Below are 24,613 nucleotides of genomic sequence, written 5' to 3'. Positions count from 1 at the left end.
TTTATTTGCAGGTTTTATCTGTATTTTTTTTCTTTTTAACTGTGTCGCAGAAAAGAAACCCTAGTGGATTTTTGGACTAAATGAATAAGACAAACACAATGTGAGAAAGATGGAAATGTATGAAATTAATTAATAAAGAAAAATATATGATGTACACATACAATGATTCTCTCATGCTCTCAACATACGATTGACTCAAATCACTCTACACAACATTCACACATTGAAAATAAACCAAAACTATGAAATCAATATGAAGTATAGATCCAAGAATCTTCATTGACTGCAAATACGTTTCAAACAGTATTCTACACTACAAGAGAGATTCACATAATCTCAAATATGAACTCCGATTAAGATTCAAAATAATCTTATGAACATTAAAATGCATTTGGAACAATAATTGAACCAAGCGTATGCTTCTAGACCTCTTGTGCAGTTGCATGATTCCTTGGTTTGGCCCACACTCTTATCGGCCGCTTGCACCCTTTATGGATCCACCACATATACAGTCATACGTATACACACGTACAGGCAGCATATATCACCCTTTTGAATTTGCTACGTCTACGTCCATGGCACAGACATACGTACATAGATACGTATCAACAGCATGCAGCCTTAAATACTGTGGAAACTCCAGACAGCTCTAAACAACTTCAGACAGCTCTAGTCATATTCACAGTCACAATTACAGTGACAGTCACAATCACAGCAACAGTTACAATGACAGCGACAGTCACAATCAGCTACAATAAAACCAAATTGGTCATAATAATAGTTTCTGTAAAATCTCTAGATATATATTAATACATTAACCTCTAATAGTGACTTGCAATTCAAAGTTCAAATCTGTGTTGTAATAAATGCATTATTACATGATAAGACATTACAAACCAGATAAGCTTCGCATATCAAATGAAATGTAAATTTAACACTTACCCCTATGGCTGGAGAACAATGGAGAGCGTACTCTCCTTGACGTGATCCAGTGTCAGTTTTAGAAATTGATCTTACTTAAATCCATAGGAGAGTGAGCAAAAGTCAGGGTAAAATACCCGTGCATATCATGTTATTAATGTTCCTTCTTCACAAGTAATTTCTGGCAAGATACATGTTAATACAGTCGCTTACCTGGAAAAACGTGTGTTCACCCTAGATAACGTTGTACGCATGTACAACGAGAAATAGTCAAATAGTTTTAAGGCAAAACCAAGTTATTTCTTTGCCTAGTTCTGTGACAAACTGCTGCAGTGGGGGCATACATGTTTTAAAGACAGAAATCTAGTTATTTCATGGAGTTATTTAATACTTTGGATTAATGAAACTAGACTGTAATTAAATGTCGCAAACATCCTCATTAGAGGTGCAATATTTTTATATTCCAGTCGCTCTCTAAGGAAGGAGGTACCTGTCTTGAAACCATCCGATCTTCCATATGCAGAGAGGCAAGATTTTGACAGGGACTTGACTGTAAGTACACTGTCCTGTTTGTTAAGCTGTGATTTATTTGTTGCATTTGTTTAATATTGTTTTATTACTGCATTAAATGCTAATGTTAAACATTATAACGTTAGTATGACACCACCATGGTGTGGGTATTGTATTACCCTTGTCCATTTATTCATACAGCTGTCCTCCTCTTATAAGGCCACCCCTTCTAAAGCAGAAAAGTGGCATTATATGAGAGTGGCTATAAAAGGTGTTACTAATTTCTAAAAATATACAAGGTTCTCAATAGATTTGATCCTTGACATGAAAATCTCAAAAGTCAAAATTAAATATCAGTAAAAACTGAAATCTCAAGACTCATTTGCTTTTTAGTCATGAGCTCATAGCTGGATTGCCATTTGTACGTGAAGCAAACTGATGCTTTAGATTTATTTTCCTATGCATCAGAATTGTTGTTGTGGGGTTTAATGCCATTTTTCAGCACAAGGATAGGCTATGCATGGTGGCCAGTATTAATGGTGGAGGAAGAACCACTGACCCACGAGAAGCTGCTGGCAAGCTTTCTCACATACCCACATTGGCCGGCATCAGAATTGTGAATTGTTACTAACTTTCTGATTCAGACTGAGTCAGAGGATCAGAATGATCTTCACTGGTAGATCATTTCTGAGACTGAGACAATTTATACTTCTCTGAGCCATTGTGATTACAAGCTACAGTGTGACCCTGCCATAATGTGAATTCGGATATAATGCGGTCGTGGCGTGGCTCCCGAAATTTCATATATTCATTCGCACATGATAAAATATTAGAAATAGTGTAGGAAAATTTATTAGTATTTTGGGGAAGATATCACATATGAATTCAAATGTAATTCGATTGTAGCATGGTTCTTGAAAATTTTGAATACATTTACATGTATTTTTCTCGTACAGGGAAAAAAGTTTTTGTTCAAAGTACATGAAATAGTATATAAAAAATTTATTATCATTTTGGGGAAGACATCACATATGAATTCGAATATAATACGATCGTGGCTTGGTTCCTGAAATGTTAAATACATGTATGTGTAATTTTCTTGTACCGGAATTTTTTTGTAAGTACGAGAAATAGTGTGTAAAATGTTTATTATCATTTTGGGCGAGTTCGCGTGTGAATTTTAATATAATATGATCATGGTGTAGCTTCTGAAATTTAATAATATTGGTGATATGGCCTTCTGGCCTTATATAGTGTGTGGCCACTGATCAAGGGGCCTTTCGGTTGTGGGACACTGTACATTTGTCTGTTTGGTACATCCATTATTCCAGTACCATGCTCTTTTTAAATATATTACCTTCTAACGGGCTCCACTAATGTTTACCAATTGGATATTGAGTCTGATACCAAGAAGTCCAAGTGCAATATTCACTTTTTGCCACCAAAATTTAACTTGTATAAGTTGTTCCAAACATACAGGACATATCATATTTTTAATTTTTTTAATTTTTTTTATTTAAAAAAAAATGTTTTCTCATTTCATGGTGTTTGTTTTTGTAACCATATTATTATATGTTTTTTATCTTATAGGTGTTGTCTAATGTTGTAAAGTGCTTAGAGCTTCTAAAGATTATGCGCTATACAAAGTCCTCATTATTATTATTACTATTATTATTATTATTATTATTATCAGGCTGTTGCTTTAATATACCATTCGGATGATGTCATGGTTGTGGTTCAGTATAAATTTATTATTGTTTAATTTAAAAAAATAGGTTAGACACAGAATAAACTAGAAGAAAATAAATGTAGCAGCAAAAATCATTAATCCATGTGATGGTTCATAGGATTCTTCTCAACAGTGGATGTGTGCAAGGAATTAAAGAGAATAACCAAGGTGGTCTTTTCCATATGACCGTCTTTTAATGGAAAATAAAGTAGAAATATACAGTACTCTTTCAGTAAGGCCCCTCAATATAACACAATTACTGATTCAAGTCTAGTATGGTCTTTTCGTGTATGGATAGTAAAAATTACATGTAACATGTACTTCATTGTATCCTGGTATATTCTTGGCTACTTGGTCACTTTCATTTTTAGCTAGTGATGATCCTAAAAGCTGTGACTCTAATTAAAAAACTAGACTCATCCCCTTCAGCTTTCATTTATCCAGATGTTCTGTTTACAGAATTCAGTGATGGGATCAGTTGACATCACTGGAATATGAACCAAAGAGGGAGCCATTGTAAATATCTGTAATTTTTAAACCCACCATATCCATTCTCCAGCTGCAAGCAAGATTCAAAACCTCTGTTCTCATCTGCTCATCCTCATAAAAATCATTTCAAATCAGATTGCCCACCCTATTGCCTGTGTAAATGAAGTTCATGTTACCAGGTGAACTGAGTGATAGAGTTTGTTACCAGATGAAGAGAGTGACAGTTGGACCGTACAGTGATGACTAGTCACAATATATTTATAGAAGTACAAAGTATAAAGAATGAGACATCCTTTCAAAAGCATAACTCCTTAAGTCAGCTTTCTTTTTGAAAAATGTGCAATTGAACAGTATAAAACTGTTAAGTATATTTTGAATATTTCAGGCAAATAGAATGACAGATTTTGAAGTCTTAAGGATATGTCATTGTTTCATATTAGGAAGTGTAAACAACATATCAGACCAATTTACTCCAACCATCAAGAAATCCCTTGATATGAAAATAGCATGATTCTCATTATGTTGGTGATTGGATTGGTCAGAAATCCATTGGAATTCTGTTATACAATATTTGATTGACATCTACCATGTTCATCCATGGGATTTATTTATTGAGAGGTCATCCCAAACCCTGTGCATTTATTGGACAGTCATAGTAATCAGATAATATCAATGGGACTGTATCATATTAAACTTAGACTAATGTTACTACTCACTGGTCTTAAACTAAGTAACAGAAAAGATTGAAAAGCAACAAGTTTTGTACAATTCTACAAACAATTCATTTCCCAAGAACACAAATTGAAAATTTTAAAGAACTTACGGTATTGTATTCCAGATGTGTAAAGTTCCAACTGAATACCAGTGGTATTCTAAATAAGTTCCAATATTGAATGTTGATGTGAATATAGTGTCAAACTTGGTAATGTGCCAATAGCCTGGATTGTGGTTATGTGCTAAGTCTTTTGATGTATCATAATATTATATCCAATTGTTCCTGTCTGAATTCACTATTATTTCAAATTAATGTTCCTGTCCATGAATTTTATTGATGAGCACTTTGTAATTCCAGCAAATCATAATTTAAATAAATAATTCAATCCAAATGAAATACTGAACATAACAAAAAGACTGATTCTGCTGAAGATGTAATCCAAGAATGAGTAATTTCTGAAGTAAACACCATTATATTAATCACTAAGACACACCAGTAGAACCAGAATGAGAGGCAAAAGTTCATTTCTAGAAAAGTCTCAGTTGTGAACATGATAATAAAACATAGTAACATCAGGTACAGTATGTTTATCCATGGGAAATACCAATGACCTTGACTCAGATTAAGATAAACATATTTACATTAATAATGATGTGAATATTTAGTCCACATCCATGGAGAACATTTTAGCTATGTATTATGTTGTTTACAGAATCAATGTCAGTGGTCACATACACTATGAACTTGATTTTGGGTTAAGGCCAGTTACAAATGGCAAAAATATATAGCATAATCATTAAGAAAAGTGAATAAATAATACACATTAAATGTACATAACACTAGTTTTAAGCCACAATATTTTTTCTGCAACTCAGTGCAATCTTTTTTGTAGAATTGGTCCCAAGACATCAAGGATATTGACATAAATCTGAAGGATTCTGCCACCAAAGAAGATGAGGAGGAAACAGATTTGCCACCAATCAGAAATCCTGTCACACTGAACAGCAAAGGCAAGAAAGCTGAAGTAAGTTGCCTTGTGTACAGATTACTAATTGTCACTGATTGATGTATTAATTGTCACTGATTGATGTACTAATTGTCACTGATTGATGTACTAATTGTCACTGATTGATGTACTAATAGTCACTGATTGATGTACTAATTGTCACTGATTGATGTATTAATTGTCACTGATTGATGTACTAATAGTCACTGATTGATGTACTAATTGTCACTGATTGATGTATTAATTGTCACTGATTGATGTACTAATAGTCACTGATTGATGTACTAATAGTCACTGATTGATGTACTAATTGTCACTGATTGATGTATTAATTGTCACTGATTGATGTACTAATTGTCACTGATTGATGTATTAATTGTCACTGATTGATGTATTAATTGTCACTGATTGATGTACTAATAGTCACTGATTGATGTACTAATAGTCACTGATTGATGTACTAATTGTCACTGATTGATGTATTAATTGTCACTGATTGATGTACTAATTGTCACTGATTGATGTATTAATTGTCACTGATTGATGTATTAATTGTCACTGATTGATGTACTGATTGTCACTGATTGATGTACTAATTGTCACTGATTGATGTACTAATTGTCACTGATTGATGTACTAATTGTCACTGATTGATGTACTAATAGTCACTGATTGATGTACTAATTGTCACTGATTGATGTATTAATTGTCACTGATTGATGTACTAATAGTCACTGATTGATGTACTAATTGTCACTGATTGATGTACTAATAGTCACTGATTGATGTACTAATTGTCACTGATTGATGTACTAATTGTCACTGATTGATGTACTAATTGTCACTGATTGATGTACTAATAGTCACTGATTGATGTACTAATAGTCACTGATTGATGTACTAATTGTCACTGATTGATGTATTAATTGTCACTGATTGATGTACTAATTGTCACTGATTGATGTATTAATTGTCACTGATTGATGTATTAATTGTCACTGATTGATGTACTAATAGTCACTGATTGATGTACTAATAGTCACTGATTGATGTACTAATTGTCACTGATTGATGTATTAATTGTCACTGATTGATGTACTAATTGTCACTGATTGATGTATTAATTGTCACTGATTGATGTATTAATTGTCACTGATTGATGTACTGATTGTCACTGATTGATGTACTAATTGTCACTGATTGATGTACTAATTGTCACTGATTGATGTACTAATTGTCACTGATTGATGTACTAATAGTCACTGATTGATGTACTAATTGTCACTGATTGATGTATTAATTGTCACTGATTGATGTACTAATAGTCACTGATTGATGTACTAATTGTCACTGATTGATGTACTAATAGTCACTGATTGATGTACTAATTGTCACTGATTGATGTACTAATTGTCACTGATTGATGTACTAATTGTCACTGATTGATGTACTAATAGCATGTATAATCTCTTATTAGTCATGTCCTGCTGCAAAGTGAACAGACCAGATCTCATAATGCACCAGGGGATCGGGGTCTATGCTAATCCAGCAATGTAAGACAAATCACATGTTATTTATGTTTTGGCATTTCATCTTACTGTCTACATAATGGCCTTGATTTGCGTGTTTCCAAAATGACTGACATATGAACGAGAGGTCAGATTTCAGGAATATCTCACTTGGTAGCCGATATTGACACTCTTCCGCAAATTTAAGTCTAATGGATTATACTTAACTTTGCTGTCTTCATCCTGATGGAATCGAAATCTGACAGTAGCAAATGGATGCATTTTCATGTTCAATTCAGCTGGATGGAATGTGATGGAAGCCGGGAATGCTGAAATTTGATTAAATTAAAGATTGTTTCTTCAATGAAAGGAATAAAAATATATTACTGTTGAAGAAAGTGTTGAGATATTCAAGATATTTATCATCCTTTTAACCAATTTTGGCATTCCTAGCTTCCATCAAATTCCAGCCAAATGAAATGTAGGTCAATGAAACTTGAAAATACATCCATTTGCTTGTGTGAGCAGATGAAATTATTTGAAAAAAGTCATCTGATTAAGTAAAGTCTGCCTAAATCAAGATGACTTTAATTTGTGGAAAAGGTTTGATATGTGCTACCAAGTTTGTGAGATGTTCTTAAAAATTTGGTCTCTCGTTGGTGGCGCTCTGCAGTTTCGTATTTTGCATAGGGTTAGAATTTTAAAGAAAAAGAATTTCCCCGGCTTTCCTCACTGGTTATACTGGTTATTTAAAAAAGACCTTGTATATGTTAGGTATAATTCAAAGAACCTTTAATTCCCTTTATTTTGGTGTATGATTGATGGGTGTACTATGAGTTATAGAGTATACAGCTTGACCTTACTCCAGATGTGCACCTTTTAAAAAAGTGCTAGCTCTACTTGGTCATTTTTACTTCCTGAACTTCAGAGGTTAATTGTATAAAAAAAGAGCTGAACAGTTATTTTTACATTATATATTTTTTGGTAATTCATTCATTGCACTTTCATAAGTTGGTATTGTCCAGTCTGGCAAAATTCATTTTCCCTATTTTAATAGCTGCTATGGACAGTGTACTTTAGACTAATTCAGGCTGATTTTTTAGCACAAGGGAGCAGTCATTTTAGTTAGCAGTGTGCTTAAATCATGTACAATTTCCAAAAGTACAGTATCCAAAGAAATATCATCCACATTACATTAATGTAGCACAGATGGATGTAGCACAGAGGTATGCCAACATTCTCTCCATTGTGCATGTTTTAAATGCGAACAACTTCACCTTACATACGTCACTCTCTCAAAAGTACATAATTGGTGAGTGCCCTCATTGCGATGTAAGTAGACATCAGAATGCACTGCACAAGGTCATCTTATCTAGGCACCAAAACATGAATAACATGTGATACTTCTTACATTGTAGGACTAGGTCTGTGCAGTTTGTTAGGCGTAATTAGTAGAATAAACAACACTGATCTGCTGGTGCTTTATGCAGATTAGGGTCTATGTTGTTTGCAGTTGGACCCAGTTTGTGAGTGAGCTTATATGGTACTAATACATTGTCATAGGTATTCTGCAATACATAAATCAATAAATGCATTTTTTATTAGTAAATGTCTGCTATACTAAAAAGCTTGTGTTCATGTTCTGTATGTCCTAAAAGTGTATCATTTAGAAAATATAGACTATGTTTTTTATGCCTTAGAGAAATTGATACATAGAGGTTATGATCTGAAAGTATTGTGACAGTATTAGATTTAGTGTAAACCTTTTTGTGGCAGTTAACATATATATTTTGTTTTGTTGCTTTAAGATGTTCAAGTTTTATGATATCTTTCCATTTGGTTTCTACCAAATAACTTTACTGGGAATTGTTGAACTTCAACCATGTTAAGTGTGCAGCTTAAGTTGAGTTTGATTTGGAGTCTTCTTTGGCAGAGTTAGGAGGAATTATAGCTCCTGATTTACATGCCTCCTAACTCTGGTTTTTCTCAAGACAACTTTTACTAAGGACTAAATGGATTGGAGCTAATATTGATGAGACATTAAACTTGTTTCCAGAATGCCATAGCATCATTAACAGCCTCCAGTAGCTAGTTGTCTTAACTTAGGTTTCTTCTGGATTATTAGATTAAGGAGTTATGCTGGCCCATGATTAGACTTTGTACTGACTTTGAATACAATGTTACTACAAGTTGTTAAAGTTTAAGTAAATTTGGCATGTAACTGTATATTGATTTGACCTTGTGAGTTTTTATTTCCATAGATCTAAGCTATAATTTACAGGAGTTATGGTCCCTGATTCTAAGCTATATTTACAGGAGTTATGGTCCCTGATTCTAAGCTATAATTTACAGGAGTTATGGTCCCTGATTGCCCATCCTCTTAAACATTTGTGCAACTTTGCCTAGAATATCTATTTAAACCAAATTTGGTCTGTGGCTTTATAATGATATGATCTGAAATCATTGAAATTTAGATATGCTTGGTTTCAGTTGTATGCTTTTTGCACAGAACCATCCATGATTGTAAACAATTTTGGTTCCTCTGTTTAACGTTCTAATGAATAAAGTTTAGCAAGTTGGGGCCTTCGCAGTGCAGTCATCACAGACTGTTGTGCTGTTTAAGAGATTTCTAATCTTTCAGCTTATTTTTAATTGAAATATATTAAAATATATGTTACCAACTAATACTGTGTACGTTTAAGTTTAAAACAAATTTCAAAACAAAATCCTAAAATGTATCCTTGTATTGTGAAATTTCAGCCCAGTGTTTCAAAAGATAAAAGAGTTCAACCAAGAGATTACAGAGAATGGGATAAGTAAGTTCTGTGATATCATTTTAGATTTGTGGTTTATATACACATTTATAACCATTTTTTGCATGCACCAGGTTTTTATGTTATAGATTATGCAGATATGTTATTGTTAGACCACATTTTCAACCTCACAGAATGGTTACCCATCCTCTAATAGTTGTCTCCTTTCAACAAGCAGCCTTCTGTTTATTCTTCAAGCATATTCACCTTTTTAAGCTTAATTGAAGAGTATCAGGCATGTGCATCTTTCTTCAGAGTACAGGCCAGATGAGCCACACCCTCTGATATAAGTAAGGAGATAATACCAGGTCATGTTCCAGATTCGGCCTGCGGGTTGTACGTTGGTAATTAGCACAATGAGATTTGTTGTTTTGCTTCGTATCAGTAAAATAAAAATGTTAAGATTACATGGTAATAAGTACATTATATATGCAGAGCTCATTTTGTTTTTAATAAAAGAAATCCTATTCATAATAATCAATTCAACCAGTTTTCTTATCCAATTGTCAGTAAGGTGACTAAAACATGTGAAAATAAAACAAGGGTATTCCTTCAGCGATACTTTTTGTTTCTTGTGATTTTAACAAGCATAACAACTGGCTTAGGATTAAAAAGCAAATTGGGGCCCCGAGTGGTCTAACGTGCTCACCATTCTGGATCACTGCCATCTCACTTCTGTCTGCGTGGGTTCGAGTCTCAGGTTCAGCTAACGTGGGTATGTGAGAAAGCCCGCCAGTAGCTTCTTGTGGGTCGATGGTTCTTCCTGGGGTTTTCCAGGGTTCTTCCTCCACCATTTATACTGGCCACCAAGTTTAGCCTATCTTGTGCTGAAAATGGCGTTAAACCCTACAACAACAACAAAAAGCAAATTAATGTACTTAGTGTGTACAATAATACATTAACCAATCTTAATACATTAGGAGTACATCCCAGGATCAGACCATTAATTCATTTCCCATAGAACTTTTTGTTAATGTAGTAAAAAATAAAAACAATTTCTGCATTAGGTTGGCCTACAAACCACACATGCTTCCATTAGAGTTAGAAACATTTTGTTTAGCCTTGAAATACTGGTGTTTTGTCACATTTTTGGGAGGTGTTGTTTTCATAAAGAAGTGGAATCCCTGATCTGCACCTAAAATAACATAGAGTCAGCATGCTTTTTTATCAGTAGGAAATCAAATAGAGAATTTCATAATTAAAGTTAATAATTTGTTGTCAACTATAGTTCATAGATTGAAGTTTATGCAATGTATTATAGAGTATACAGCTTGTCCTCACTCCAGATGTGCACCTTTCAAAAAAGTGTTTGCTCCACTTGGTCATTTTCACTTCCTGAACTTCAGAGGTAAATTGTATGAAAAAGAGCCGATAACATTTTTTTACATTTTATATATTAGGTAGTTCATTAATTGCACTTTCATAAGCTGTTATTGTTTAGTCTGGCGAAATTCATTTTCCCTATTTTAATAGCAGCTAATGATAGTGTACTTTAGACTAATTCAGGCTGATCTTTTAGCACAAGGGAGTAGTCACTTTAGTTGGCAGTGTGCTTAGATCATGTACAGTTTCCAAAAGTATAGTATCCAAAGAAATGTCAGCCACATTACATTAAAGTATCATAGAGGTATGCCAACATTCTCTCCACTGTGCATGTTTTAAATGCAAACAACTTCACCTTACATGCGTCACTCTCTCAAAAGTACATAATAACTGGTGACTGCTCCCAAAGCCATCTGCCCGCCTATGTGGAAGTCAGACAAAAGTGATCTCCCCTTGGATTGAGTGATAGGTGCCATCCATACTTAATTTACTACTACCACTCACACTAGGAAGCATGCATATTTTGGAGACCTTGCAAAACTGATTTCCACTTGGGACTTTTCCCTATCTGTGATATTTAGGATTTTTTACCCAGAACAAAGTATATACTCCAGTGATATTTCTATTAATTTTTCATTCTTCTCTATCATTGATGATGAATTAACCTTGTATTTGTTTAACTTTGTCTTACAATATTCATGTCAGTACTATTTTAATTGCTGCTCAAACATCTGTAGCACTTCATTTTGTCTCAGTACTCAACCTAGTTTATGATTTCTGAATTATTTTACACATTTGTGATTGTCATTGGTGACCTCTCACAGTAAGATCACACAATGCTTGACTGGTTTCACCTGCATAGGTTGTTGTTTTGATGTTGACAATTACAGGTGTCAACACAATGCGCTGTACAGTGTGCATGAGGTGCAAGCATTTAAAGCTGGTGGATGATAACCACTTTGGGTCATATCTGTGACATGCATGCAATGTGAGAAAAGTTTGGGAAACTGTCCTAGTCAAAGAAAACACCAGCAAAAATGTGGACACTATCATTATCACTGCTTGAGCCACGTCACTTAACATCCTTTTGTTAATAGAGATCTTGACTCTAGAGAGCTCACTGGCCTAGAAAAAAAACTAAGCAATCCACATCATCATGGGATAACATACTGTATAAGCCTTGTTTTTGCTTCCATGATTTGTTGGGAGTGGCTGTGTGTGAAATTTTCCCTATTTGAAGCCACTTCCTGAAAGATGGAGTCCCCTCCAGTCGGGTTAACTAGAAACTCTCACAGACCATAGGAGACTGGAGATGGTATATCCAGGGTAAGGGAGTGTACCTCCATCCACCTCTTACCTATTCTCCTAAGGTACTATGATTGAGTAATGTATTTAAACAAGAAACCAAAAAATGTACTTGTAAAATATGTTTCTTCAAGAATAATACACATGCACCCTCCCAGCATCCGTGCAGTTACATCCGTAGAGAGCATGCCTTACGCTCCAGTAGTAACTGACTGGGTCAAAGTTTTTGCCACCAATCCTTATACCCAAGGCAAGATCACTCTGCCCAACAGCAACCTAGGTTAGCAGACAACTTTTATCTCCCTTTAGCTAAAAGTATTAGCTGGGAGGGCTGGATTTGCAAGGTAGTAATAGTTCTCATAAGGTATTATGATTGGGTAAATATTGTTGAAGTTATATTTTACTTGGAGAAATGGTTTCTCTGGTGGTGTCAACGTTGACAAATCCACATCCATGTCTGCCACATCCAAGGCACACTCAGTGCCATTGTGGACTGTCCCAATGGAATCAGCTAATTCAAACCAAATGTTTACCCCTCTCCATTCAGCCAAATCTGCTAGTGTTGAACAGGCATGCATCTATTTGTTACAGTGTGGAAACCAACGCAACTCAGCTTTGTCCCTCAAGTTCTAAATCTCATTGTCTGGGTAGTTGATGTTTTTTCCATTAACTGGAAAGGTTAGATACATCTGCCATCTTTCCAGTCCCACTGATCATTAAAGTGTTGCAGAAAGTGAGGGAATGTGGGTGCTGTCTGGTCATTATTGCTTCTCTGAAGTAGGAAAAGTCATGGACAAGCTGTCTGTTAAACTTAGCAGTGGACATTACCCCCCCCCCCCATTTTTAGTCTTTCCACATTTTCACGAGCTACCTCAAATGCAATGTATCTTCCAAACATTGAATTATTGTACCTGCTACCTGCCTGGCTCGTTCGTTAAACCCTCAGGGGAAAGCAGTTCTTAGAATAATTGGTGGACAGAATCATTTGACCAATGATTCGCAACTTTGAAATCATATTAAGGGAACTCAAGAGTTTTCTTCCACATATCATTCCATTAAAAGCCTCAGTACCACAGGCAGTTAACTTTCCCCATTGACTCTTTAAAGAGGATAACTTAGCTTCCATCACTATAAAAGGCTACCATTCTGTGATCTCAGACACGTTTCTTCATTATTAAAGAGAGGATATAGAGCAAAACTAAAATCTAAATGGAACCTATTGTGGGCTTTGTGGCTGAGAAAGCACCTTTCAAATCTATGTCTACATCCTCATAAACTTGCCTCATGAAAACTTCCTAGTCTTTCTGAGTATAGTATACAGAATCAGTGCAACACATACCTTTATCAACAGGTTTGATTTCACTTATGGCTCTGTTTTCACAGCTAAGAACAGAAATCAGCACTGTGTTGTGAAACCACTTGCCTCATGGAACCCTTCATCTCAACGGTGTCAATAGGACCCCATAGAGGAAGTAGTATCTGAGATGTGGAGAAGAGGGATATCTCATTTATTTCTATCACTGAAAGATGATCGCTCATGCTAGGTTGTGTGATGAATTAATCATTCTGCATCTCAAGATCTGTTCCAAAACCAAATGGCAGCTCACGAGCATGACTTTCAAGCATAAATGTTCCCTTACTGTTATTATCCAAGCCTTTGGGTAGAGAGCAGAGATGTCTTAGCTTTAATATCAATGCCCTTTTATCCAAATGCAGCTTCAGAAAGACATGGTCACTCAGCTTTAAATGGATCTGCAGGGTAAAAATGTACATGAGAGGACCTGAGATTGGACCTTTTTCAGGGTAATGGAATGTAATTCTCTCCATCTCTAACCTATTTGGCTGTATTATGAGCAAGTAACATATTTGAAGTAAATACCAATTTTTGGAATACAAATTTGTTTCTTCAGTAACAGCTACCTGTACATATACACTCTAGTTATAACTGATTTATTGTATGGATTTGGCACCAGTCCCTCATTCCAGTAGGTGGTAAGTCTTGTATCTTACATGCTTTAGCACCTTTTTTGTTGTTGGAAGGTTGTAAGTGTATTCCTACTGTGTTATGATTGGGTAAATATTATCACAGAAATTGCTTTGTTTTGCTGAAGTGTAAAGGAATGCAAAATACTTACGTGGTTTAAGTACTACTGTCTAGTAGTACTGAATTTATTAATCTTTTTGATAGAGGAATAACTGAAAAGCTGTCGTCTTTTTATAGATTTGACGTTGAGAAAGAACTTGAGAAAGTAGATGGAGAAGATAACAAAAGTGCGAATCCTATGTCTGACACAAGAGAAAAGGTTCCAGACCACATAGATGACAAAGGTAGATATAGTAGATCAGCGATATGATCTGAAACAAATTTTCTCATTTATAAGATGTCAAAGTTTCATCAGTAAAATCATTACATATTTCAGTGTCCATTCTAGAATGTGCAATTGCAAAATTCATATATTGCTAAAAACACTTGAATAGATTGAATTAGAGTAAGATTAGTAGACCCTCGTAGAATATAACAGACCCTGATGCACTCTCAGAGACTTTGATGCCATTGTGCCATAGAGAATTACATTTTTTGCATTTGGGATTTTTTTCTTCAATGTTTTCCAAGGTGTATTTAAATGGAGTTAACAGTCTTGTGTTTGAGGATTTTTTCTATACAATTAATGCTGGTCTTACTATCACAAATACGTTTTTATTTGCAATGTCTAAAACTCAATCTGTAACAATAAAATCACCATGAATGTTCTGAAATCCTGTAATGCTTAAGCGTTAGTGTTGTTTTCTCTGTGTTTATTGTAATATAAACTGTGTTTATTGTTGTATAAACATAGTTCCCGAATCACACAGCAATTACACTCGAAGGGTGTTATGTAAGCTGTGTAATTTGAGAACTGACAGTTTATACCATGATAAACACAAAATAAACAACATTAAACTTTTATAACTGCTATTCTTTATAACTTTATGAATTCCTTTATTTTTACGTTGATTATTAAAAAATATTTTATATCACTTTTAGAGCCTTATTTTAGTGTATGAATTCTTGTTGAGAGCTTCTGGTATGTAGCTGTTTTTACAAAACGGAATTCTCCATGAGCAACACAGTAGCTGCATTAGGGTCAAACAAGTAATTCCACCAATGTTATCCAATCTAAGGTTTTGAACATTCTACAGCATTATCTTAATATTTTATTTAAATGCAGTCATGTATTCTGAGTAGAAGCTCAGTACTAAAAGTAAAGGATTTGTTGCTTCATTGGGCATATAAATGATTCTTTAATTTGCTTTTTTCATGGATGAGTTCAACGTGATTTGGCTGATTCATTATTGTCCCAATTTGTGAGTGACCAGTTTTAATTTTTTAAACCTGTTTTTGTGTACATTAACAGGCAAAACTACCTACTATGACAACTTAGAAGTGAAATTAAGACTATCGGTAATTGATTATAGTGATGAGGGTTCAGTAGTCTTATAAAGACATAAACCTTGACAGTTACGATGGGGAGAGCAGGATCTCTCTCACACTCCACTCTCCCCACCCACATCATCATAACTATCAGGGTCAGCATCTTACATTGTAGGACTATTTTTCCAAGTGTTATAATATTAGTTTTTGGAATCTTGACCTCCTCCCAATCCCTATATCCATTTTCCTGTAGTTTTAATTTCATTTGTAACAAGCCACGTTAAAAGTGCTGTAGCTCCACTGTTCTTCTTGGTAGATTTTAAGTTTCCCAGCTCTGTGATGAGATTTACACATTTAGAGATTTCAATCATTCTGGTTTCTGGTCATCCTTCCTCTTGAAGAGATTGAAATCATTCTGGTTTCTGGTCATCCTTCCTCTTGAAGAGATTGAAATTGTTTTGGTTTCTGGTCATCCTTCCTCTTGAAGAGATTGAAATCATTCTGGTTTCTGGTCATCCTTCCTCTTGGAGAGATTGAAATCATTCTGGTTTCTGGTCATCCTTCCTCTTGAAGAGATTGAAATTGTTTTGGTTTCTGGTCATCCTTCCTCTTGGAGAGATTGAAATCATTCTGGTTTCTGGTCATCCTTCCTCTTGGAGAGACTGAAATCATTCTGGTTTCTGGTCATCCTTCCTCTTGGAGAGATTGAAATTGTTTTGGTTTCTGGTCATCCTTCCTCTTGGAGAGATTGAAATCATTCTGGTTTCTGGTCATCCTTCCTCTTGAAGAGATTGAAATTGTTTTGGTTTCTGGTCATCCTTCCTCTTGAAGAGATTGAAATCATTCTGGTTTCTGGTCACCCTTCCTCTTGAAGAGATTGAAATTGTTTTGGTTTGTGTTCATCCTTCCTCTTGAAGAGATTGAAATTGTTTTGGTTTCTGGTCATCCTTCCTCTTGGAGAGATTGAAATTGTTTTGGTTTCTGGTCATCCTTCCTCTTGAAGAGATTGAAATTGTTTTGGTTTGTGTTCATCCTTCCTCTTGGAGAGATCGAAATCATTCTGGTTTCTGGTCATCCTTCCTCTTGGAGAGATTGAAATCATTCTGGTTTCTGGTCATCCTTCCTCTTGGAGAGATTGAAATCATTCTGGTTTCTGGTCATCCTTCCTCTTGGAGAGATTGAAATCATTCTGGTTTCTGGTCATCCTTCCTCTTCGAGAGATTGAAATCATTCTGGTTTCTGGTCATCCTTCCTCTTGAAGAGATTGAAATTGTTTTGGTTTCTGGTCATCCTTCCTCTTGGAGAGATTGAAATTGTTTTGGTTTCTGGTCATCCTTCCTCTTGGAGAGATTGAAATTGTTTTGGTTTCTGGTCATCCTTCCTCTTGAAGAGATTGAAATCATTCTGGTTTCTGGTCATCCTTCCTCTTGGAGAGATTGAAATTGTTTTGGTTTCTGGTCATCCTTCCTCTTGGAGAGATTGAAATTGTTTTGGTTTCTGGTCATCCTTCCTCTTGGAGAGATTGAAATCATTCTGGTTTCTGGTCATCCTTCCTCTTGGAGAGATTGAAATCATTCTGGTTTCTGGTCATCCTTCCTCTTCGAGAGATTGAAATCATTCTGGTTTCTGGTCATCCTTCCTCTTGAAGAGATTGAAATTGTTTTGGTTTCTGGTCATCCTTCCTCTTGGAGAGATTGAAATTGTTTTGGTTTCTGGTCATCCTTCCTCTTGGAGAGATTGAAATTGTTTTGGTTTCTGGTCATCCTTCCTCTTGAAGAGATTGAAATCATTCTGGTTTCTGGTCATCCTTCCTCTTCGAGAGATTGAAATCATTCTGGTTTCTGGTCATCCTTCCTCTTGGAGAGATTGAAATCATTCTGGTTTCTGGTCATCCTTCCTCTTGAAGAGATTGAAATCATTCTGGTTTCTGGTCATCCTTCCTCTTGGAGAGATTGAAATCATTCTGGTTTCTGGTCATCCTTCCTCTTCGAGAGATTGAAATCATTCTGGTTTCTGGTCATCCTTCCTCTTGAAGAGATTGAAATTGTTTTGGTTTCTGGTCATCCTTCCTCTTGGAGAGATTGAAATTGTTTTGGTTTCTGGTCATCCTTCTTCTTGGAGAGATTGAAATCATTCTGGTTTCTGGTCACCCTTCCTCTTGGAGAGATTGAAATCATTCTGGTTTCTGGTCATCCTTCTTCTTGGAGAGATTGAAATCATTCTGGTTTCTGGTCACCCTTCCTCTTGGAGAGATTGAAATCATTCTGGTTTCTGGTCATCCTTCTTCTTGGAGAGATTGAAATCATTCTGGTTTCTGGTCATCCTTCTTCTTGGAGAGATTGAAATCATTCTGGTTTCTGGTCATCCTTCCTCTTGGAGAGATTGAAATCATTCTGGTTTCTGGTCATCCTTCTTCTTGGAGAGATTGAAATCATTCTGGTTTCTGGTCATCCTTCCTCTTGAAGAGATTGAAATTGTTTTGGTTTCTGGTCATCCTTCCTCTTGGAGAGATTGAAATTGTTTTGGTTTCTGGTCATCCTTCCTCTTGAAGAGATTGAAATCATTCTGGTTTCTGGTCATCCTTCTTCTTGGAGAGATTGAAATCATTCTGGTTTCTGGTCATCCTTCCTCTTGAAGAGATTGAAATTGTTTTGGTTTCTGGTCATCCTTCCTCTTGGAGAGATTGAAATTGTTTTGGTTTCTGGTCATCCTTCCTCTTGGAGAGATTGAAATCATTCTGGTTTCTGGTCATCCTTCCTCTTGAAGAGATTGAAATTGTTTTGGTTTCTGGTCATCCTTCCTCTTGGAGAGATTGAAATTGTTTTGGTTTCTGGTCATCCTTCTTCTTGGAGAGATTGAAATCATTCTGGTTTCTGGTCACCCTTCCTCTTGGAGAGATTGAAATCATTCTGGTTTCTGGTCATCCTTCTTCTTGGAGAGATTGAAATCATTCTGGTTTCTGGTCACCCTTCCTCTTGGAGAGATTGAAATCATTCTGGTTTCTGGTCATCCTTCTTCTTGGAGAGATTGAAATCATTCTGGTTTCTGGTCATCCTTCTTCTTGGAGAGATTGAAATCATTCTGGTTTCTGGTCATCCTTCCTCTTGGAGAGATTGAAATCATTCTGGTTTCTGGTCATCCTTCTTCTTGGAGAGATTGAAATCATTCTGGTTTCTGGTCATCCTTCCTCTTGAAGAGATTGAAATTGTTTTGGTTTCTGGTCATCCTTCCTCTTGGAGAGATTGAAATTGTTTTGGTTTCTGGTCATCCTTCCTCTTGAAGAGATTGAAATCATTCTGGTTTCTGGTCATCCTTCTTCTTGGAGAGATTGAAATCATTCTGGTTTCTGGTCATCCTTCCTCTTGAAGAGATTGAAATTGTTTTGGTTTCTGGTCATCCTTCCTCTTGGAGAGATTGAAATTGTTTTGGTTTCTGGTCATCCTTCCTCTTGGAGAGATTGAAATCATTCTGGTTTCTGGTCAACCTTCCTCTTGGAGAGATTAAAATCATTCTGGTTTCTGGTCATCCTTCCTCTTGGAGAGATTGAAATCATTCTGGTTTCTGGTCATCCTTCCTCTTGAAGAGATTGAAATTGTTTTGGTTTCTGGTCATCCTTCCTCTTGGAGAGATTGAAATTGTTTTGGTTTCTGGTCATCCTTCCTCTTGGAGAGATTGAAATTGTTTTGGTTTCTGGTCATCCTTCCTCTTGAAGAGATTGAAATCATTCTGGTTTCTGGTCACCCTTCCTCTTGGAGAGACTGAAATCATTCTGGTTTCTGGTCATCCTTCCTCTTGGAGAGATTGAAATTGTTTTGGTTTCTGGTCATCCTTCCTCTTGGAGAGATTGAAATCATTCTGGTTTCTGGTCATCCTTCCTCTTGGAGAGATTGAAATTGTTTTGGTTTCTGGTCATCCTTCCTCTTGAAGAGATTGAAATTGTTTTTGGTTTCTGGTCATCCTTCCTCTTGGAGAGATTGAAATCGTTCTGGTTTCTGGTCACCCTTCCTCTTGGAGAGATTGAAATCATTGTGGTTTCTGGTCATCCTTCCTCTTGGAGAGATTGAAATTGTTTTGGTTTCTGGTCATCCTTCCTCTTGGAGAGATTGAAATTGTTTTGGTTTCTGGTCATCCTTCCTCTTGGAGAGATTGAAATTGTTTTGGTTTCTGGTCATCCTTCCTCTTGGAGAGATTGAAATTGTTTTGGTTTCTGGTCATCCTTCCTCTTGGAGAGATTGAAATTGTTTTGGTTTCTAGTCATCCTTCCTCTTGGAGAGATTGAAATCATTCTGGTTTCTGGTCATCCTTCCTCTTGGAGAGATTGAAATTGTTTTGGTTTGTGTTCATCCTGCTGTTTAACTGCAAGTAACTAAAGCACAGTTGGTTCTGTGTTCTTGATAATTTGTCTTGTAAAATATTGTCCACCTCAGAAGGCATGTCAGAAATGAATGGGTCATTGTGTTTAGTATATAACATGTATGAAATTTATCTCATGTGGCAAATTTAGCAAATTGTTTTAGAATTGTGTCATTTTGGATACAGCAATTGGATGCAGAATACCGGCAACACAACAGGTCTTGATCTTGCATAAATGGAATTGGTTACTTTGCATGTAGGTTTATTTATAGAAGTTGACATAAAGTAGTTTTCTGTACATTTTGACAGAAATAAACATAGCTCTACCTGATCACATTGAACAGTAGTAATCTTCATTACATTTACCAGCTAACGCAAGTGCTGTTGTGAGACTTATCCTTTAAATTACATTCCACAATTATTGTGTTATATAAGTTGTTTCATTTGATTCATGGATCACTACAGTTGTTTTATAAATGAAAGATATTTTTAATGACCTGCATGATTTATTTTCATCATGGCATCCTGTGAATAAATAGTCACATGAAAAGATGTATTAGGAATACTGCATGCAAGTTAGATCTATCTGCAAATGGCATAGACCCAGATCTGCCATCAGATAATGTACCAGTAGATCTGGGTCTGTGCAGTTTTTTAGGAGCAATTTGTAGAAGATATAAAAAAAAACATAGAACCTGATCTGCTGGTGCATTGTGATGGCAGATCAGGATCTGTATTGTTTGCAGTTGTACTCAACTTATAAGCATGTATATATGGTAGTAGATTTGTTTAAGATTAGAATGGTGGCTTATTGTGGAACTTGTAGCCATGTATTTTCACATTTATCCTTACATATATGATATAGGCATATAGGTATACTAGTGTTTAAGTGTTACATTACATAATCTTCATGTTGATTCAGATTTTAATTTTTGGTAAAAATTTTTAATCTTTTTAAACATTTGTATTTTAAATACTATTATGCATATTTTCTTCAGAATTTGTGAGGTTATGGACCTATATGGGAATTGGTGAACCATGTCAAAGGTTTTAATATATGGCATACTTGAAATTAAAAGGATTTGATATTTAATGACTGGTACTTTTGAAAACTGCTGCCAGTGTACTTAAATACATCATGACATGGTTCACTAAAACATACCTAATATTATCACTAAAAATTTAGTACAAGTATTTTCATGGCTGGCAGAGAAGTCTATGTTCAGAAATATTGATAACAAATTTCTATATTTGAAATCCGTGTTTTGGAGATTTCTTTCTTTTGATAATTTTTTTAAAATTATGATTTATTATACATTCATTTTATAACCTTTAAGAAAATGTATGCTTGTATATACTTATCACAGGAAAGAGAAAAGTTATGATGCTTGAAAGACAAAAGATACCTAAAACCTTTAATCTGTCACCCTTCTTACCCTGATGATTTATTTAATAATTGGCCTGTCAACAGCTATCACTCATTTACTGCTGATTGTGATGCCAGCAAAAATTACACTGTGAACTATCTAACAGTTGTTATACAGTTACCTCTGTACCAATTGTTTGTCCAAATCCTGCAGGCTGAACATAGATGCCTGGCTTGCTACATATCAATTCCTGCTGCTTTAACTCCTCCATTCTTGTTTCCCTAAGTTCAGGCTTTGTATTTATGAAAATACTCACCTAGGTTGTAGACTTAAACAGAAATTTTATGTGAAGCAGTATATTCCATAATAGCCTGTTTCAGAAATTATTCTATATGAAAATATATGGCATTCTATAAATAAACCAGTTGTAATACAAGAGATTTCAGAGTAGCAATATACTGAGATACAGATATGTGTTAAATATGTTTTATTTATTTTGTAACAGTTGAATAAATATAGGACTAATGGTAACGGTAATTTGGAGTTGAATAAATATAGGACTAATGACGGAAGTTTTATCAGGTACTCAGCAATAATGTTCAAGTACAAATGCAAATTTTAAAAAGAAAATGTTCCATCTTAAATAATTTGATATTATATGAATAGACATACTATAGTAAAGAGGTTAATTTTGATGTACAAGGGCAGTATGTATGGAAGGTCATTTGTGTAAAATGTTTTTTGTTGTTGTTTTGATGAGAGAAAATTTAAAGGCATCCTGGAACCATTGTATCTAGCAGTGTCTCTAGAAGTTTCATGCCACTGTAAATCATAAATGATCCAAGAAAATAACTTTGTTTAGTAATTGTCTTTTTTTCAGTTTCTCTTGCAATTTTCTTTGAGTCTTTCAACCTGAAATATGTTAAGAGTGGGCATATAGTGTTACTCACATTCAGCTGTCCCATCACATTTGGTCTGTCATTAATTTTGTTTCCACTTAGTAACTTTTGAAGGACATAATGGATTGAAACACAGTTTAGTACAAGGTTTAAATTAAAAGGACCCAGGTCACATGACATATTTACATTTTTTCAGCACAGTTTAAAAGAGTTAGGCTCCTGTTTGACTTAAATCTGTTCCCTTCATTAGCATTATACCAATGTGGGAGTGTTTGTCACATGGACCCATTTATGATTAAAAGAGAAGTTTGAATATTTTCATTTCACTTAACAATATTTTTGTCAGGTCTTACTAGCGAGGAGAAGATGATGAAAGCTAACAGAGAGAAAGACAAGGGGAATGAGGTCAGTTTCCAAACACAGTCTGTAATTGATTTTTTTAGGTTTGAAGATGTAAACAATTGTTGTAATATGTAGAAGATATGTCTAAATATATTGCTTCAACAAGCAACTTTGGTAACTTACCTGCTTATATTATGATTTAAAGTATCATATCATTAGTAACATTCACACTTGTAGATGCACAAACAACACCTAAATCTTTTGCTCATGAAAATATCATAAATTTTGTAATTTGTATAAAAGAACAAAATTTTCCTTCCTATTGTATAAAACACATGCTGTTAGTGGCACTTGTGCCTGCATATTCACATACACATATGCACATATTCACATACACACCTGCACATATTCACACACACACCTGCACATGCACACAGACACCTACACCTACACATATTCACATCAGCACCTACACACATTCACAAACACCTACCCCTACACATGTTCACGTACACACCTACACACATTCAGACACCTACACCTACACATGTTCACCTACACACATTCAAACACACACCTACACACATTCACAGACACCTACACACATTCACAGACACCTACACACATTCACATACATTCACTCACACCTACACACATTCACAGACACCTACACCTACACACGTTCCCCTACACATTCACGGACACCTACACCGACACATCTTCCCCTACACACTCACACACACCTACACACATTCATGCACACCTACACATTCACACACACCTACACACATTCACACACACCTACACCTACACATATTCACATACACATATTCACAGACACATACACATATTCACATACACTGGTTCACGTTTACATACACCTACTGTTATGTTTATTTAATTGAATTGTTTGTTAATATTTTTTTAAAAATTATTCCATTACATGCTATTGTAATGTAATATTGTTTACTGGATTTGACATTGTCCAGAATTGATTTGATTAACTTTTTTTAAAATTTTCGATGTAAACAACTAATAATAAAAACATTGTATCTTGTTGCTTTTCTTGTTCCAAAATCATTGACAATTTTGGTAAACCAATTTTTATCTTTTTTTTAAATTATCTCTCTCAGAGTAAGAATCATTTAAGTTGAGTAAAGGTCATACCTGGACTATGTGACATCAAGCATGTGTCATTTGGTAAACAAACTTCTACTTTTTCCAGTAGGATGAACTTTTGACCGTCATCCAGGAATCTGTTTTGCATATTAATTAGTCATAATAACTAATGTATTGATAAAGGTTTGTCAGTTTGGCTAAAAACATTTGACATTTTAAGGTGTATTATGTTTTGACCAGTTTTGGCTGAATTTCGTTTTTTTCAAATTATTGAATTCAAGGGATTGTTTTCCCTGGAAATACAAAAGTGCTCTGATAATTTTTGAACAAAGACATTAACTGAAATTTATACGAAATTAAAAAGCAGGGGAAAAAAATTCTGTGATTCAACAACAGACTGTTGACACATCAGAACAATGCTGACTTACACATACGTCATCACCTTCCATCTTAAATTTCATCAGGATTTGAACTGAGATTCACTTAGAATTTTTCATTTATAGGACTTGTGTTTTTTTTTTATTCTTGGATTATTTTTGGATTTAATTCATAAAACTAAGGTTTTTTTTCTCATTTTTCACTTTGTATTCTGGGGAAATAAATTATTTGTTAAATTTTACGGAGCTTGTTGTCTTCACTCTTTTCTGTTACTTTTTTTAAAAGCATAAACTCATAACACTACACATACACACCTACATGCATTCATAGAGTTGCACATGCATACATTGATCACTCACCTATGGTGATATACTTCTTATATATATATATATGAGGATCAGATCAACAGTAATTTCCAATGTTT

The 24,613-nt window shown here is 35.0% G+C and overlaps 1 protein-coding gene across 2 annotated transcripts in view; it reads left to right on the top strand.

The window, feature by feature from the left end:
• LOC149776135 (sperm-associated antigen 1-like) overlaps positions 1 to 24,613 on the top strand; it is a 98,711-nt gene that overhangs the window by 11,388 nt on the left and 62,710 nt on the right. For both annotated transcript variants that reach the window (XM_089942404.1, XM_089942405.1), the window contains 5 exons: positions 1,389 to 1,473; positions 5,257 to 5,388; positions 9,639 to 9,694; positions 14,541 to 14,647; positions 22,697 to 22,755. In XM_089942404.1, coding sequence (XP_089798530.1) covers positions 1,389 to 1,473; positions 5,257 to 5,388; positions 9,639 to 9,694; positions 14,541 to 14,647; positions 22,697 to 22,755 — 439 coding nt within the window. The remainder of the gene's footprint in view (positions 1 to 1,388; positions 1,474 to 5,256; positions 5,389 to 9,638; positions 9,695 to 14,540; positions 14,648 to 22,696; positions 22,756 to 24,613) is intronic.

The sequence above is a fragment of the Sinohyriopsis cumingii genome, chromosome 18 (genome assembly GCF_028554795.1).
Source record: "Sinohyriopsis cumingii isolate HCF-2022 chromosome 18, ASM2855479v2, whole genome shotgun sequence".
Taxonomy (NCBI): domain Eukaryota; kingdom Metazoa; phylum Mollusca; class Bivalvia; order Unionida; family Unionidae; genus Sinohyriopsis; species Sinohyriopsis cumingii.
This window is presented reverse-complemented; position numbering and strand designations above follow the sequence as displayed.